General features: G+C 41.1%; 2 protein-coding genes across 2 annotated transcripts in view; one reads left to right on the forward strand and one right to left on the reverse strand.

The window, feature by feature from the left end:
- LOC123504401 (phosphotriesterase-related protein-like) overlaps nucleotides 1-8,219 on the reverse strand; it is a 116,019-nt gene extending 107,800 nt beyond the window's left edge. The window contains exon 1 of the mRNA XM_045254865.1: nucleotides 8,180-8,219. Within this exon, the coding sequence (XP_045110800.1) occupies nucleotides 8,180-8,204 (25 nt within the window). The 5' untranslated portion in view covers nucleotides 8,205-8,219. The remainder of the gene's footprint in view (nucleotides 1-8,179) is intronic.
- LOC123504400 (extracellular serine/threonine protein CG31145-like) overlaps nucleotides 1-19,798 on the forward strand; it is a 159,849-nt gene that overhangs the window by 83,593 nt on the left and 56,458 nt on the right.

Consider the following 19,798-nt stretch of genomic DNA (forward strand, 5'->3'; position numbering starts at 1 on the left):
GTGTTTCAGATTGGACTAGTTTAGAACTAAATAATGAACAATAAAAAACTGATAAGTAAATTAAATATATGTATGCATCAATGTATGTATGCATGTATGTATGAACTATGTATGTATCCAAATCTCTCTCTCTCTCTCTCTCTCTCTCTCTCTCTCTCTCTCTCTCTCTCTCTCTCTCTCTCTCTCTCTCTCTCTCTCTCTCTCTCTCTCTCTCTCTCTCTCTCTCTCTATCTATCTATCTATCTATCTATCTATCTATATATATATATATATATATATATATATATATATATATATATATATATATATATATATATATATATATATGAAAATAACAAATGTGCAAGGTCTCACACCCATGGGTTTGTTACAGTCTCTGTGGGCGAGCACAGCCACTCAGACCTGCAAAGAGATGCTACAAGTTTAAAATTTAGTGTTTGTGTAGCTTTCTTTACTGGTTACATCCTATGCATTTGCAAAATGTCCATTCACTGTAAAGAAATATAAATTAAGAGTAAAACTTTTTCACATCCTCGCATGCCGAGTCCCCGTGATCCACTCATAACACAGGAAGTGTCACGGAAAACCGTACAGAGGCGTTAACTCTTACTGGACACAGAGAGAGGAGAGGCCGATAAAAATAAGAAATAAGGAAACACGTGAAAACTTGCTATAATGTTATCGTAGTATCACGGCATCTATAAATAAGTGAAATCATGAAACGACTTTTGATTGACAAGTGAATCACGGACGTAGCATGAGGCAGAAACGTGCGGCACCACCACTAATTGCCGCAGCGGGAAACAGGAGGAGGAGGAGGAGGAGGAGGAGGAGGAGGAGAAGGAGAAGGAGAAGGAGGAGGAGGAGGAGGAGGAGGAGGAGGAGGAGGAGGAGGAGGAGGAGGAGTGACTTGTAAGTTGGAACGCTCAAACCTGTACTTAGTGGTCGTGTCTTGTAGTGAAACACGACACGAGACACTGGGAATCCCTTGCCTTTCTAACCGTGCACTTCTATTACGAATCACTGACGTCGAAGAAACAACTAAGCAACTATTAATCTTGCCACCTGAGATTGCCAGTCGCGGCACAGATTGGGTAGGACGTGTGTTTCCAGCTGAGTGGACCCACCAGCGGGATATTCATTAGCATTCTGACCCGCTAATTTAACACATCGAACCTTGTGATTTGTGTAACTCTAATTGAACTTTGACACAAATTGGAGCGAAACTGATGGTGCCTTCGTGTTACCACCGAGCTAGCAGGCACGATTCTGCAGCTGATTAACTGTTACTAGTAATTGGCACATATTTATCCCATGTGACACTGGGATTGAGTGGCTTGTGGCTGCCTGAGAGAGAGAGAGAGAGAGAGAGAGAGAGAGAGAGAGAGAGAGAGAGAGAGAGAGAGAGAGAGAGAGAGAGTATACACGTGTGTGACCGAATTATGCATATTATATGTTGACCTATTGTTAATTTTCCTGAGAATTACACACAAATTCGTTGCCATCATAATAGTACAAAGGCCTCTCTAAAGAGTAATTATTTATCAGTGAATATCAACCCAACGGACCACATAAAAAACAATGTCAGTCTCCTGCTCGTGCCGGCTGTTGCCTCTCACTGACAAATCTGCTCGGCTAGAAAATGTGTAAAAGGTTGAAACATAAAACTTGTACATTTTTTTTTTTGTCTTTTTTTTTCCGTGTCATCCTGCGATGCCCAGCTAACTATACTATGCATGTTTGTGAAAAATTCATTCCAGAAATGGAAAATGCCACTTTTAACGGCACTGTTTTTCACGCTCATTAGCATATTTCCTGCAGCGAGGTGGAGGGGAGGTGGAAAGGCCGGACATGGTCACCCGCGGCGCTCCACTGTTGTGAGGGTGGAAGGAATGGTTGACACACACACACACACACACACACACACACACACACACACACACACACACACACACACACACACACACACACACAGGGCATTTCATTGGTTATAAGGGGTGAACACATACGACTACACCGTGGGCATTCCAGTACGTGACTACAGTAAAGGAATGTTTGATCACCGGACAGCCAAGAACCATCTGCCCGGAAGGTTCAACCCGTGGCGGGATTGGATACATTCATCCTGGGAGTCTCACTGAAGGGGTGACCACATTCCACTAAGAATTCAACATGTGGAGGAGCAGATACCACTCACTCAGAGCTTTTAAGTGTAGTATGCGCACTCACCCACCCACCCTCAAGCAAACACACACACACACACTTAGGAGAGCAACAATGGACGAAGCTCCAGCGGTAGACGTCCCTCATATTTCATAATTTTGGTTACGACAGCAAAAAGAGGGTTATAAACAAAGCTTGGTTGTATAAAAGACGAGTAAATAAGTAGACGTTTGGAAAGGACTTCGCCCAGCTCTACAATACGCTGGAGTAAAGATGCAGTAACGTGAAAGATGTAGAGAGTGTGCCAGCATTATAAGTGAATAAGTGTATAATGCAATAATTCAAGAGCAATTTTAGAGATAAGAGTTTTGACGGTGTCATGGGCGTAGAGGGTACATCGCTCATGCTTTGAAAAATACTCTAATGAGGTGATAGGTAGATGAATATATTAATATGTAGCGAGGAAATAGATAAATAATTGTAGAGTGATATCTTACCGACCATAATATAGATACAGAGCGAATGTGTTAATTTTGATCTCAACACCAATAATGCTTTATTAAATTTAAATGAAAATCGATGAAATTATTGTAACTTTTAACGAACATGCAAGCCTAACAACTACCATTATGCACCTCAAACTCACAAACCAAAAACATAAACGTTAAATATAAATATGTAATACTATTATTATACTGATTATTGATTTCCATACTTATTACATTTCAAGATAACCCATTTTTTTTTTTTTTAAGGATTTCGTGATGAACAACATTCCATAAGTCTAAGGTATTTACGATGTTCCTCCGGTCTGACAGCGTTACTTTAATAGTGACAAAGTGCTTAGTAAGAAAAGAAAAAAAGGAAATGGTTCTATTGCGAATTCATTCACGCTGAAATGCTTCGTATGTCTTGATTATACATTTTCCTTAATAGTTCGTTGATGGACCTGTGTTATCCTGCAAACTCCAACTGATATTTCTGAATAATTTCCAAGCCTCTATTAGCCAGCGATATATTTTGGTAAATCTCTTCACATCTGCCAATACATTTCAGGGTCACTGCCCATCACTCTTCCTCTAAACCCTAATATTATTCTCTTTCCATCATGTTTCCACAGACACACACACACACACACACACACACACACACACACACACACACATACGTAAACGCTCACAGTAACCCGTACACGCTGCCGCCAACGCCACGCACTCTCCGTTATTAAGTATGATGCGCCTCCCTAACTGTGTGGGTCCGACGATGGATGGGCGACTAATGTGTAGCCGCCCGCAAATTGTGGTGGATTCATCTAATGTGGTAAGGGAGGCGGCGGCGGCGGCGACAGCGGTGGTGGTGGTGGTGGTGGTGGTGATACATGTTTAGCTTTATTCTTGTTATTCTCGAGGCAAACGACGTCCCTGGCAATTGGTCCTCATGAGTAAGCTTAGGTAACTTTGCAATCCGATATGATGGGTTTTGTCGAGCTGTCTATTTACTCTCTCTCTCTCTCTCTCTCTCTCTCTCTCTCTCTCTCTCTCTCTCTCTCTCTCTCTCTCTCTCTCTCTCTCTCTGTCTTGTCTTTTAATTACCAGTAAATGCCTTCTATTCTTGTATTGTCGCTGGTATTTTCCTCATGCGCCGAATAGCTTTCCATCGCAAGCCATAACAACCTGCCGCAGACTTACAGCCACATTTTGTATTGCCTTTTAAGTGCTACATGAATTACACTCTTCACTCATTCATACTCGGGGACCTTTAGCTCAGAATGTAACAGTTCGTTTTTATTTTTCTTATCGACTTAGAGACCTTTAAAGAGGAACTTCTAACCAAGAAGTCGAACTCACAAGCATGCGCACTCATGCAGACACACACACACACACACACACACACACACACACACACACACACACACACACACACACACACACACACACACACACACACACACACACAAACACACACAGAAAGCCATCCCCTTCTCACCTATGAGGTACAAAGGCTGTAAATCAAAGCAACAATTCACAAAAACACACAATCTTCAACCCTCCTAGACGTCCCCATGCAATTCCTCACGGTAAGCCTTCAATGACACGAGTTATTTCTGTGCTCTCCCTATATATACTTCACCTGGCTGTGACCCCCACACGTCAGTCTTGCTTAATGAACTTGTCCTTGGAACACGACGCCTCCACACGCTACTTCCATCCATCATTCACCTCTCTCCTACGGTCACTCACCCCACGTTCAGGATTTGCATGATTAATTTCAAACATGAACGTGATTTAGAGTTTCTGATTCCTTTCAACAAATCTATGGAACTTCGTAAACTCGCAACTTACTGTATACTTGTGTTAAAAGAATGGAGTATCTTATCATATTTGGTTTAACAACCCTTCGTGAGGGATCAGTTTTCTTAGGGCCGGAGGGTTAAAAAGAGAAAGGGGAGTTTCTTTTGTCAGATGGATAAAGGAAAGAGAAGCAACTTTATGGTAGGATGAAACAAAACAGTTATTGAATGAGTGTTCTTGCAGCGTAATGTATTGTGTGAAAATTTGTCCCGTAAAGATGGAGGGAAAAAAATATATATAATGATATGGAAAGCTGATGTGCAGTGGAAGGAGATATCCATTAGAAATACAAGAAAGAAAAGTGATGAGTAAAGAAAGAGTAAAGGAACAAAAGCACGTGGGTATGCAGAGAATAAAGTGGATTCTGGTTGTTGAAAGGGTGATTATTCATGATGGACGAGAAAGAGGAACGACGCCAGAAAGAAGGAAAGGAAACAAGGCAGCGCTGAGGATGTGGAAGGTGCGGTGAGTTATGAATGATGGAATACAGAGTCACGACTTCCTGCTATTCTTTGATACGTATGGAGAGGTACTGGACTCTCAAATGTAAAAGATTATTAGTAAATTAGAAACAAGAATATTAGTTTGTTTTCATAATAACTAACTAATATGGTCAAACATATACGGAATCTAATGTGACTGTCAAAAAATCACTAAAGACTGTAGTAGGCAGCTGTTGTGAGAGAGTGAGGCACAGGCAGAGTGAACACGGTAGCAGTGTCACGGTGCTTTTTCGCTTCATTCGTATCACATTAATGAAGTATTCCCAGCTTGCCGGCATAACCTTGAAAGTTAACTGTACTGATTGACAAGACTACACCGCATTCTAAATATAGCTAGTTATCGTTAGAATACTGAAGTGAAATGATGTGTTCTTACTTTTAGAGCACACCTTTGATTAAACAGATTATGTTGGTTTTCTACGACACGTCTGACAGCCTAAAAAGTTGCCGCGGCGAAGTTAGTGGTGAAGGGTCAGGCAGAAACTAGAAGACAACTTAGAAAAGACTAATACCGGACCCATTTTCGTATCATACAAGATAATACCAGGAATTAAGAGATGGTCGACGTGACCTTCTAGTTCATGAAAAAAAAGGCTGTAAACTGTCTTATCGGAAATGTGGTGGTGGTGGTGGTGGGGTTGGTGGTAGTGGTGGATATACAATAAATAAATAAATAAATAAATAAATAAATAAATAAATATATATATATATATATATATATATATATATATATATATATATATATATATATATATATATATATATATATATATTGGTGGGAGAAGAGTGATTTCATACAGTAAACAAATTCTTTGTACTAATATTCGCATTACCATAATAGTCATTATCAGTAGCAGCAGCAACATCATCATTATCATCAACACCATCATCATCATCATCATTAGCACCGCTGTCGTCGTTATTATCATTACCACAATTATCATGAACACACCCAGCAACTGATCTATGCATTCTCAAATATTTTAAACTTTCATGAGAACTAAAGAGATTATTATTTGTTTTCAACACTGTTTTTATTTTTCAAAGTAATGATTCAGGAATGTTTACAAAACATCACTACAATTATAGAAACAACTTTTAAAACGATAATAGTTTCCACCAGTCTGCGTTAAAATACACAAAAACGTTTCAATATACGTATCTTTGTCTCCTATGGCAGGTTAGCATGTTTAATGTATCTATACTTCATTATGATGACAAGCAAAACACTCGTGACTTTTTTTCGCATGACAATTTGAAAGCTTCGTGTATGCATGTCAATCCCAAAAGATGTTGAATAGACACCACTGGCTCAATAACGCTGATTACAGAGAGAAAGACAAGGAGACAAAAGATTATAATTCATTACTAGTTATTTTAATCATTATAATGTATATTATCCATTATGATATAATATCATGAAAAAAAACCTGAATAAGTGTAGGAGAGAACTTTCTTTCCAAAATATTCGCCAGAAAATATAAAGAGATCCCATTCTAGGATATAAATTCTCAGAACGGCGCGAGGCAGCATTTGCATGATAATTACACGACGGCCAGCAATGCACTCCTCAGCACACCACCAGGCTCCGCTGTCCGCCTCATAGGATGATCACACACACACACACACACACACACACACACACACACACACACACACACACACACACACACACACACACACACACACACACACACACACACTGTTATCAAAATGTTGATTTCAAGATCAGATTACCTAGCTAGTATACAGTTCCACTTACAAAACCAAGGAACAATCATTTGTATGAGTTTTCGAAAAAAAGGCACGTATTTTTTACCTTAATTTATTACTATGGGTCTAAGTGATGATGGGAATAGGGTCTCATAACTGACTATTTCTAGAAGTTCCACGCTATAATAGTCAAAGTTGAGACTTATGATAGACGTCGTAACTCTGTGACATTTGCTCAAGGCCAATGATTATCACATCGGTAGTCACCTTAAGCCAGGGACGCGAATAAAGGGTGGCAAGTATAGAGGCGTAAGCCAGTCAGCCACCCAGCGTATTTAGTCCTCCAGAACACAAACACCTCGAGGACACATTGGGTACATCGAAATTCCATCATTAGTCTATTCAGAGATATAATCATACTCATAGCCAGATGACACTCACTCACAGTATAAAAACTCTCAAGAAGGCAAGTGGGTTCCCATAAAGGTAAGAAGTATATTGATGAGAGTCAGTTCAGTTTGGAGGTCTAATGTGAAGATAAGACGGAGTGGCTACGTGGATAAAGGAACACTAATCTACATCCTGACAAGTAAGCTACCATTTTAGCTCAGGTACAATAAAGACTTTATTATTTTTACTACTATTTCTACTACTACTACTACTACTACTACTACTACTACTACTACTACTACTACTACTACTACTACTACTGCTGCTACTACTATTATTATTATTACTACTACTACATCTATTACCATTACTACTACTGTACTATTATCATTACTACTACTACTGTATTATTACTACTACTACTACTACAATTACTAGTGCTACTACTACTACTACTACTACTACTACTACTACTACTACTACTAGTAATAGTAGTGTATTACTGCTACTTCTACTACTATTATTACTAGTACTACTAATAATGATAATAACAATAACAATAATAATAAAAAAATGTTAATTCGATTTTGTTACATAAATTCACGATGCCACTACTGACACACCAGTGAAAAATATTACAACACGTTAGTCTGCTGTAATTTAGCAAGCACGAACTAATCACTTTTAAAGTAAAGCACTGAACAAGCAAATAAGAATTTCAGTGTTCCGAAACACACGAGCAGTCAAGTTCATGTTCAGGTAAGAATGACTAGCAGGTCATAAATAACCTATTTACCCCTACAGCACAAGGCACAGAGCCTGCCCCTGATGACTGACCGTCGATGTTAAAGTATTGAATGCAAAACTTTCGATTAAATATTGTGTTCCTTGATCAACAAGAGCAATCTGAGAAAGTGTCGAGACTATGACGTCTCAGATTAAAACAATCTCCGAAATATATATTGGAATTCATGACCCACATGTCTTGATACCTTACAAAACACAAAGCATTACAGATGTTGCTGAAACTCAAATGAGAAAAAGATTAAAGTAACTTACGTAATCTGCTCAGATCCTTTGACATCTGGCACCTCTCCGATCATCTCTGAAACAAAAAATAAAAAATAAATAAATAAATAAATAAAATAAATAAATAAAAAAAAATTATGAATAAGATTCCTTGAACACGACTGATCCATAAGGATATACGCCGATCATCTTTTATATGGAAAGCTTAACTTATTTACAAAAGCCTCCTGTTTCTATTAAGGATCAAGAGAGAAAGATATAACTATATGTTTCTTTGCACATCTTTGACGCCTAAATAAGTCAGCAGGACGAGAAAGATCAATAAATTGACGAAAACAAGGCACATATGAGGCAGTGTTTCCGCTGAGGCAGCAAACATTTGTAATCTTTCCCCACCACCAACATCACTCGAGGCGCATCACCACCACAAAATCACTTAATCCCACAGATTTAATCTTCTTATACGGAAGTCTTTTCTTTCATGACGGTATATATATATATATATATATATATATATATATATATATATATATATATATATATATATATATATATATATATATATATATATATATATACTGTGCTTAAAATTGATAAAAATGATTAAGATGTGATCAGTTGATCAATTTGAAATGGGAACTGCTCTGTGAAATCCTGGATAAAATGAACACCTACAATTTTCTGTCTTAAATATAAAGAGCGCAAGTGACAGTTTAATGTAACAACTATCTCGCTCAAATATTCAACAACAAATTAAGAAACATTTCAGATTCACGCTTGTCCTTCCACCAGTTAGCTACAGTTTCGGCCTTTCTATCTCTTTCTACCTAATTTTATGTTGCTGTCTGCCTGTCACTCAGTTAGTCTGTCTGTCCGATCCACACCTCACAGTTAAGATAAAAATCATGTTGCTTATCGCAACACTAATACGCAAGTAATACATATGCTTTTATGTTTCTACAATACTTATTTTTCCCTATGCGACAGAAATATGTGGTGTTCATTTAGCGTGTCGGATAAAAGATAAGGGACTCATTATAATAACCTTGTCTTCATTAACGCAAGGGCAACGTACTAGATAATTACAGGCACGTAATGTTATTTATAGGCACAGGTAGCAGTCAGTAATCAGACAGAGATCATTGTGGAAGTAGCGGAAGTGTTATAGTCTTTTAATTATTCTCCACCGCAAAGGAAAATTATGAACACTGGATACATAGAATTAAAATTAAAGAAAATATTTGTAATGGCAGTTATTATTATTCCGATTAACAAGTGTCCCCAATACTCACCACTAATGTATCTGCCAATGTTAAACTAGAATTTTTTTTTCTTTTATTGAACATCGTGGACCGAATATCAATACTCGAAAACAAGAATATATCTGCGAGGGTAGTTATTCAAATATTCAAATCCCTCTACTACCAACTACTACTAATCAATCTTCTAATGTGAAATATGGGGAAAGGATTATTTTTTTCTCTTTCATTAGTGATAATTCAAATGAACATTGCAGACCAATATAATCAAAACTCAAAAAATAAGAAAACATTCATCAAGGTAACTATATCTATTGTAATACCTAAATAATTTCTGCAATACCTACTGCAACTAATCTATCCACTAGTGTCCTAGAATGTCGAAGACCGCCGTGGTGTAGTGGAACCATGCGTGCTTTGGGGTCCGAGGGGTCTCCAAGCGCACGGGTTCGAATCCTGTCCACGGTCCGAGTGTAGGTAGGGCTTCCTCACTCGGGGCAAGGGTTTTCTAGCGGGTGGGCTTTGAGATAGGAGGTACCCCAAAAAGTATCCCCTTTAGCCCATAAATTCCCGTGAAAAGCCCACATGGTATAAATAAAAAAAAAAAAATGAGAATGGAAAGTATTGTTTTCTTTTATTAGTCACAAACTCAAATATCGTGCATCTTATTGACTGTTTGGGTTAGAAGGGCAGGAGGTGACAGTGAACCAATGTTGACTCGAGATGTCACATAATTTCTTTGGCTAACTGTCATAAAAAAAAAATAAATAAATAAAAAAAAATAATTCTCATGGTTAGAGAAGTTTTTTTTTATGAAATATATATATATATATATGGTTCTGACACTCACTGAAGAACACAAAGGAAGAATGAACTAAAACAAACTTTTTGACCTTCATGAGCGGTTTGTTGAAATACACTATCTGATCCAAACAAGGAGAAAAATAAACAAAAAAACATGCTGGGAGGAACCACATTATTAGGAGAGAGAGAGAGAGAGAGAGAGAGAGAGAGAGAGAGAGAGAGAGAGAGAGAGAGAGAGAGAGAGAGAGAGAGAGAGAGTCAAAAAATACATCTGGTTACTTCTCCGCCTCCTCCCCCGCTCATCACCATCACTCTTTCCCGCCGCCACGTTATTACTCTCTGTGTATTTCCTACTCTTTATCTTCATCCCTAAAGCTTTCCTCCGGTGTCCCTTTATCGCGAAAATTTGCTTCTCTCTTTATTATACACATTACACCCTTCTTATCAGCTTTCCTATCACCACCCACTTTTACTTCCTGTGAATGCACCCTCTGTCATTGTCGGCAATTAATTACGTCTTTCTATATGCTTCCTTTTATTTATCATTCATTTTTTTTTCCAAGCGTCTTTTACAAGCAATCTCTCTCTCTCTCTCTCTCTCGTTTCTAATCCACGTTTGCGGCACATCTCTTGCATCTCTTTCATCTCCCACCTCTCTTTCCAATTCTAATTATCGTCTTCAGTCGGATTTTCTCGGCTTTCTTTTCCCTCCGTTTCTTTTCTCGATAAGCAGTGTTTTTCCTTCACTTTTCTTGTCTTTGTTGACGCACATATTCATTGCACCACTGCCTCGTCTGCTGAGTCTGACCTTCACATTGTCTCCATGGGGCCGTGCTGGAGGTGTATTGGCGCACACTCATGTAGTCCTTTTCTTGCTGAGGACAATAGTCGATGAGCCACCTCTATGAATTTATTATGCCCAGAAAGATTCGCTCCCTTAAAAATATTATACGCGGCGGCTAAATGTCAATGAAGTGTGTGTGTGTGTGTGTGTGTGTGTGTGTGTGTGTGTGTGTGTGTGTGTGTGTGTGTGTGTGTGTGTGTGTGTGTGTGTGTGTGTGTGTGTGTGTGTGTGTGTGTGTGTGTGTGTGTGTGAGAGAGAGAGAGAGAGAGAGAGAGAGAGAGAGAGAGAGAGAGAGAGAGAGAGAGAGAGAGAGAGAGAGAGAGAGAGAGAGAGAGAGAGAGAGAGAGAGAGAGAGAGAGAGAGAGAGAGAGAGAGAGAGAGAGAGAGAGAGAAATGTGGTCTAGGGAGTTAAACAGCATTATTGACAATGTCACAGTTAGGTCATTGGACACAGCTGCGGGCTACTGAGGTGGGCGACAAGGCAAGGTAAGCTGATATCTGCTTCAGGGACACGACGCCTGACACTAACCCTCAGGTGCAGCGAGCGAGGGCCACGACTGACCTCGCCTGACTGGAAGGCATATTGGCTGCTGATTGGAAAGTCGAAACCAGCCTCTGAACCCAAACTCCTGCTGTTAGGTGGCGGGTGAGACAGCCTTGGTGCTCTTGGCCAAGGTCAGTTACGCTTCAGCTGCTCGTGTCTCGAAATAAAGGTTACACTAAAATCCATCCCTCATATTTCCCTCTTACTAAACGCATGCTCCATCTTAATCTGAACTAGAAATTCATAGGAGAAAATTAACTTATTCGCTTAAGGGCATACAAGAAAATTAACTGCATTAATTTATGGTATTTCTCTCTCTCTCTCTCTCTCTCTCTCTCTCTCTCTCTCTGTGTGTGTGTGTGTGTGTGTGTGTGTGTGTGTGTGTGTGTGTGTGTGTGTGTGTGTGTGTGTGTGTGTGTGTGTGTGTGTGTGTGTGTGTGTGTGTGTGTGTGTGTGTGTGTGTGTGTGTGTGTGGATGCCCAGCAAAAGTGTACATTTGTTAGAATTTCCGGCCCAAAATATTTTACAGCCAGCTAGCAAATACTGTTAGTGACCATTTATGGCGACCGGGGTGTAAGTCAGTGGACAGGTGTTAAGTCAGTGTCAGCCATTACTACAGGCAGGTGGGCAGTTCAGTCAGTCAGTGCTACGAGGAACACTCAGTGATACCCACAAAGCAGTCACTGTCCTCTCTTCACTCATCACCACCGTTCGTCTGCCCAGCACTGTATTTTTTCCCAACTGTAAAACTGGTGGTCTCTGCTACACGTAATTTTTCCATAATTCCCTGGACCTCTTCACACTAAGCGGTAAAAAATAAGTATTCTATTATTCTTTCATTACTTTTCTGTACGTGTTTAGTGTTTACTACATTTTTCATAATGCTTTCAATGTTAACAGTGGAACCATGCGTGGTTTGGGGTCCGAGGGGTCTCCAAGCGCACGGGTTCGAATCCTGTCCACGGTCTGAATGTAGGTTGGGCTTCCTCACTCGGGGCAACGGTTTCCTAGAGGGTGGGTGGGCTTTGAGATAGGAGGTACCCCAAAAGTATCCCCTTTAGCCCATAAATTCCCGTGAAAAGCCCACATGGTATAAATAAATAATAGAAAAATAATAAATAAATGAAAGGGTTACGCCCCCGCCTACCTACTCTCCTAAGTAGCTAACGTCCATATAAGTCCAAGATAAAATTAAAATAAATCAAAAGATAAATAATCAATAATAATAAAAGAGTTCAATGCTATTAGGTTGAGCTGGCTTAGATTAGTTTATGCTTGGTTATATTAGTTAAGTAAAGTAATGCCAGGTCTAGTTATATTGTTGTCCTATATGAATCTTTAATATTTTGGAAAACATAACTTCCTTTAACCAGTCTATTTATGATAACTCAAAAAAATCGCGTGCTTTGTTAGAATGGAGCAAATTAATATATTGTTGTAGTCTGTTGTGGATAAGTGACGAAACTATTTGTAACTATTTAACTACAAAAAACAGAATTAATACAATCTTCCAGCGATGCAGAAAAGAAGTTCAATTGATCCGTTTGTAGAAAAGGAGTTCAATATGCAGAGACGTACAATAACGCCTCTAAACTGTCTAGTATCTTGATAATCCTGTTGTTTACCACTCATGCTCATTTTTTCAGGCACTTATGTAATCATCTTATAAGCGATTTCTATATCACTAAAACTACAAAGGACTAAAAATACTAAGGACTGACCAACTCACTGATACAACTGACGACACCACAATAACAGGATCTCATAGGACCACTCTACTCATGTCTAAGAAAGAACAATGCGCGTAATTGCCAAAACAAATGCACTCAAGGACTAGACAACAACGGTAACCAGTGTGCAATTCAGGAAGAAATGCACTTGGTTTCCTCTCTTTAGCTAGCATTGTACTAGAGTAACTTGCAACATTTAATTTCATTGTTTTTTCCTGTTTTTATTTATACCATATGGGGTTTTCACAGGAATTTATGGGCTAAAGGGGATACTTTTTGGGGTACCTCCTATCTCAAAGCCCATCCGCTAGGAAACCCTTGCCCCAGTGAGGAAGCCCAACCTACACTCGGACCGTGGACAGGATTCGAACCCGTACGCTTGGAGACCCTCGGACCCCAAAGCACGCATGGTTCCACTGCACCACGGCGGCCTAACGTTTCTTATTAAATGTTTAGTCCTGCGGTGTGGAAAACATTTACCACTTATCAAATTCCATAAGACTGTCAGTAGATCAGAGGATTTAGGGTAATAGTAGCAGCGGATGGGACGTCACAGGAACTACTGACCGTGACTATCCAGCGCTCTCTCTCTCTCTCTCTCACCCGCCCTGTCACCTCTGTACGTGGTCATCCCCGTGAGGCAGATAGTTTTAGTACCTTCCCCCGCCCCGCCACTCTCCATTACACCAGCCAGCAGCGTCAATATCACCCATAATTCATTGTCTACCTGGTGTCCCTATAGTTGTTTCCCTTCACTCTCCTCCACTGTGACGACCGCTCTTACCACGACCACGTCACATATTTCCTCATTCACTTGTGTTTCATTTTCCCCTTTTATTTCTTTTTACGGCTCTCGTCTCCAGCTTTGTCGGGTATTCCTTCCCTCCGTCTCTTCTCCGGCCCTCTTTTTTTTTTTTTTTTTAATTCGTCTCTCAAATGCAGATTTTAATTAATTTTCAAGTTTTTTTTTTCTTTCCAAAACCTCTCCGCTTTTCTCAATGTATACAAGTCATTCAACCGTGGGAGACATTGAGGCGAGAGTGGAAGGAAAAGACTGAGAATAAAGAAGAGAGAGAGAGAGAGAGAGAGAGAGAGAGAGAGAGAGAGAGAGAGAGAGAGAGAGAGAGAGAGAGAGAGAGAGAGAGAGAGAGAGAGAGAGAGAGAGAGAGAGAGAGAGAGAACGACACAAAGGTGGGAAAAAGCTAGAAAAATAGAAAAAGGAGGAGGAGGAGGAGGAGGAGGAGGAGGAGGAGGAGGAGGAGGAGGAGGAGGAGGAGGAGGAGGAGGAGGAGAGAATGCCGAGGCGCGGGCAACAGGATGAGAGGGCGGAGAAGGGGGGAACTTGAGTCAATAAGAGGAATGAAGAGGCGGGGGGGAAAGAAGAAAAGGAAAAGTACCTATGAAAGTGTGAGGCTTGAGGGAGCAGAAAGGGACGAGGGTGGAGAGATAAAAGGAAAAAAAAAAAAAACAGGAAAAAATAATGGTAATGTGGCAATGTTAGAGAGAGAAAGAAAGGAGATTGGAGGAAAGACTGCCGACAAAAGAGAGAGAGAGAGAGAGAGAGAGAGAGAGAGAGAGAGAGAGAGAGAGAGAGAGAGAGAGAGAGAGAGAACTAAAAGATGGAAAGAGCAACCGTGGAGAGGAGCAGGCAAGAAGGTAAAACGCGAGGACGAGGGAGGCAAGGTCTGGAAATAAGAGTAGGGATAAGTGATGGGCTGAGAGTGTGGGAGTGAAGGAGTGGGTGGCAATGAAGGCTTCACTGTGACGGAGGGTAAAGAAGATGAGGCGGGACGGATATTAAGGGAGGCTGAGTGTGACTTTAATGTAGCGGGAAAGAAATAATAATAAAAACTGATTAGCATCGCGATTTTTTGAGAGAGAGAGAGAGAGAGAGAGAGAGAGAGAGAGAGAGAGAGAGAGAGAGAGAGAGAGAGAGAGAAAGGAAGAGAAAGAGAGACACACGAAGGGTAAAATCCAGCTATGCGAGAGACACACGAAGGTTAAAATCCAGCTATGCAACTTAGAATACCCTCACACCCTCACTACCCACATGTGTCAGTTTCATCGACTTCTGCATGATAGTAGTCGATTACCAACATTCCTAACTTAATCCCATCTTGCTATACCAAACAGAGAATAACGTCAGTCGGCGCAGAAGCAGATGCAAATGAATTCCAACGCACGCTCAACCTAACGGTGTGTCTATACATTAAATTGCTCCAATAAACACGGCAGCAGCAGCTAAACTAAACTAAGTGTGTGAATTGAGGAACAGAACGATTGGAGAGAGAGAGAGAGAGAGAGAGAGAGAGAGAGAGAGAGAGAGAGAGAGAGAGCACTGGAGGAAGCAAAGCAATGAAGCAACTCTGTACGTAAGCTTGGATAGGAAGCAGAATGAACGCCAAGTGATGGAATGAAGACAAGAGTTTCCAGAGAGAGAGAGAGAGAGAGAGAGAGAGAGAGAGAGAGAGAGAGAGAGAGAGAGAGAGAGAGAGAGAGAGAGAGAGAGAGAGAGAGAGAGAGAGAGAGAGAAAACAATGTGCTTATATAAGAAACAAACTTATTCCATTGTTGAAAACTAAGAACGAAAACTGCAACAAGAACACGAATTCACGGAGAACTTTGAGTGGGGAGGCGAGTGGCGGATGAGTGGCCAACTTAAAGACTTTGGGCGGTGGGCAGACCCGAACAGAGACTCCCAAGACAAAGTTACTCTATTTCAGCGCGGCATTTCGAGCCATAAGATAGGTTAAGAAGCTTCTACTAAATCCTGCTGAGCGAAGGACCCGGAGAAAGAGAAGCCTGTGTGTGTGTGTGTGTGTGTGTGTGTGTGTGTGTGTGTGTGTGTGTGTGTGTGTGTGTGTGTGTCAATCTTCCTATGTATATCACAATTCACGCCCACAACCCATTCGCACACACACACACACACACACACACACACACACACACACACACACACACACACACACACACACACACTAGCTCTTCCTGACACGCAACAAGGCATTTCCAGTGTTGAAACTCACCTTTTCTCGGAGGTGAAACAAACATCAACTCCACGGTCACTCCCGTTAACGTGGGAGGGAAGCGGCGAAATAGGACGAACAAAGCGCATTAACGGAGGGGGGATGTGGTGGCGGTAGTAGTGGCGGCGGTAGTGGTGGTTTATAGCAGCAGTGGCGGCGCTGCATGTGGACACCGAAGGGAAAATTACGAGTTATTTCTAAGCCTTCCTGATATATTACTCAGCCCCTGTCCGGATCCCGTGGCGCACAATACTAGAGCAAATACAAAAATAAAAGAATTGTGACAGGAAAGAGAGAGAGAGAGAGAGAGAGAGAGAGAGAGAGAGAGAGAGAGAGAGAGAGAGAGAGAGAGAGAGAGAGAGAGAGAGAGAGAGAGAGAGAGAGAGACAGAGAGACAGATAGACAGACAGATAGAAATAACGAAGAAAAGGAAGAAATATGAAAAGGAAAACGAGAGAATGAAAAAAGTGAACAAACAGAAAGAAGGAAGAAAAAGTAACAAGGCGAAAAAGTAAATAGAAACAAAGCGAGAACGGAAGAAAACGCGAAAAAGAAAGAAAGAAAGAATGAGAGAAAGAAAAATGCAGACGGACAGACAGACAAGACATGGAGGGGGAGGAGCAGAGTTAAAAAAAAAAAAATAGGAATATCCGCAAAAAGACGGAGGCGAAACAAAAGTAAAGACGAAAACAACAGCAATGAGTGACAGTGCGTATGAGAGTCACGTCAGAAGCTGAATTACGGAACTGTGGCCGCGGCGGACGAGAGTAAGTGAAAACAATGATGAAAAAGCCAAAGAACGAACACAATGAAAGTAAGACAATGAACACAAAGTAACGAACAGGAGCAAGAACAACAACAACAATATTCCTGGAACTCAAATCACGAGAGAATCAAGTGAAAGAGAATAACTAACAAAGAAAAAAAAATACAAAGGAGGAGGAGGAGGAGGAGGAGGAAGAGGGGGAAAATACTGCGGAATTAACTGTGAAAATTGACAGTGGGCAAAGTTAAGAAACAGAGAAGAGAGAATAGACTCAAAACCAGGAGAGGAGAATAACGAACCAAAACCCACAGAACTCCAATAAGAATGTTTTAAGGGAGATTGAATGGGAGAGGCCGCCGCGTCGCCAAAATGTTAGAAGTCAATGAGCCTTGGAGAGTCCGTTCATCAGCGGAGAAGGGAGATCGAGGCGCGGCAGGAAAGCGAGCGAGGCGGCTATTTGTTCTTACTCTGGAAGGAAGACCCTATGAGTTCACCTTGGTCAGAGAGGGATGAGCGAAGGATGAGCGTATACGCGGATTAGCTCCCGTACTGCAGATTGGAGGTGAAGTTCTTAGTGTCGTAATTTGACATATTCCATTAATTTTGCATGAGTCGGAGAAAAAAAAAAGACTAGATATTCATGTGCCTTCAGCATCAACTAAGACAATACAAGATGTCTTTATGGAGCATATAATAATGACTTGCAATGCTTTCATGCCTTCCAGTAATGATAAATGTGCGGCTTGTGTAAATCATATTTCTCTAACAACGTATGACCATGCAACGCGTTATGATTTATGAAACACTGCTCTTTACAGGGACACAACAATAGAAGACTCAACTAGAAACCTATCGTCTTGTGTTCAGACAAATCACCAACAGCTGCGGCTAACACAATGCACTGGCCGGCCTAATCCCCGCGACGGTACAACTTGGATGCAGATTGAAGGGGGAGCGAGCAAGAAGGGGCGATGCAGGAGAGTATCATGATGGTGGTGTGGGAGAAAAGAGGGCGAGGAAGAATGCAGGGAATGGAGTGATGGAAGTAAAGAGAGCCAGAAGACATTTCTCCAGGAACAGCGGCACTAGGTGGGGAGAAAGACTGCTGATACAAAGGAAAATAACCTTTGAATACTAAAATATAAAAGAAGAGGGGGAAACTGCGGACTAGAAGGGGAAAGCCACATTCATCGCAAGGATTCAAAAAATACAGCCAAAGAAAGACGCGTGGACAGAAAATTGGACGAGCCGGAGAATGTTTTGATACGAGAGACAGAAACATACAGAGACGTGACCTACAAAATATCTTACGAAAACTTGAAATGCAAGGTAATGCAGAATGCGGTTCCAAGGTTCACAAAAAAAAAAAAAAAAACAAAAACTGAAGGAATAAATCTCGTTACTGGGACTGGCAAGGAAGGATAAGAACACGTCGGGAAAACACACATGATGCATAGCGAGGAAATGAAAAAAAAAGAGATAGAGAGAGAGAAAGAGAAACATGTGCGAGGGAAAAAAAAAAAAGACGAATTCGAATGTAAACAGGGGGTGTGAGGGGCGCCGCTCGACTGTGCACATCCGGGGGAAAATTATTGCCACCATTGAGCATTTGTTGAAGGGGACGGCAGCAGGTGGCGGCTGGCAGGTATGGCGAGACTTTTCTTGATGGAATTTGATGAGGTTGTTGGAGCCACGTGGAGACGCTGAGGGGGAAAGGCAATCAGTATGCGAGCGCTGTGCCTGTGGAGCTGGATGGGACGACTCGAATGCAGTGACGCGAGTGTTGTGGATGAGGGAAGGAAGGCTGGATTGAGGGGCGCATCGCAATCCACTCCCTGAGGCCCTGACGCACAACATATACAGACAGTCCAGCTAACTTACAACCTGAATACTGCCCTGATGACCAAGGGAGTATTTTTTCATTATTCTGTATAGCGTCTAAATGTTTCAAACTACAAGGATAAAAATATAGATAAAAGGGAATTTTCTACCGGTGAAGGTAAACTGAAAACTTTACTTTAATACAGGAGGTCAAAAAGTCGATGTTCCCTCCATTATCTGAAGCCTCATAGTCACCAGCGAAATTTTTATCTTTTATGTCACCTTTACGGCGTCGCTTACCTCCTGGTGTTAGTGGCGCCCTGCTGCCTTTTGGACCATCGAGGCCGCGCTGGACATGCCCTTCCCAAGATGAAAGAGCCATTAAATCAAGAGGGAAACTTAAATCGTGTGACTAGAAGCAAATTGCGAATATATGTCTTCTAACCACAATTCTGTATAAATCTGGGCAGTGTCCGTGGCTTTCCTCGCCGATACTAATTTCCACTACATCACACGCGACTCCTGACCTTATCCCTGCGTAGCCTGATACTCGAGAAACACAGCAACGAAGTGTCTGTAATATCATAGCTCATAATCCATACCGCCATCAAAGTCAGTGTTAATAAATCCTTCACTGTTCAAGATGATCGACGCTTCGAAAATATGAAAGAAAGCAATTACACACTTTTCACTTGATCTAATCCCCAATAATTACAGAGCGGTTGATATGACTCGCCTGACGACATAAGCCATTCACTCCCTGGATGACCGATCTTCCCCTTTTCCTGTCTCCCCGTGAAAGTGATGGGGCGTCTTTCCTCTTTTATTTGCTTTCAGGGGAAGTCTAAACCCGGC

This window comes from Portunus trituberculatus, chromosome 16 (genome assembly GCF_017591435.1).
Source record: "Portunus trituberculatus isolate SZX2019 chromosome 16, ASM1759143v1, whole genome shotgun sequence".
In the NCBI taxonomy this organism is placed as follows: Eukaryota; Metazoa; Arthropoda; class Malacostraca; order Decapoda; family Portunidae; genus Portunus; species Portunus trituberculatus.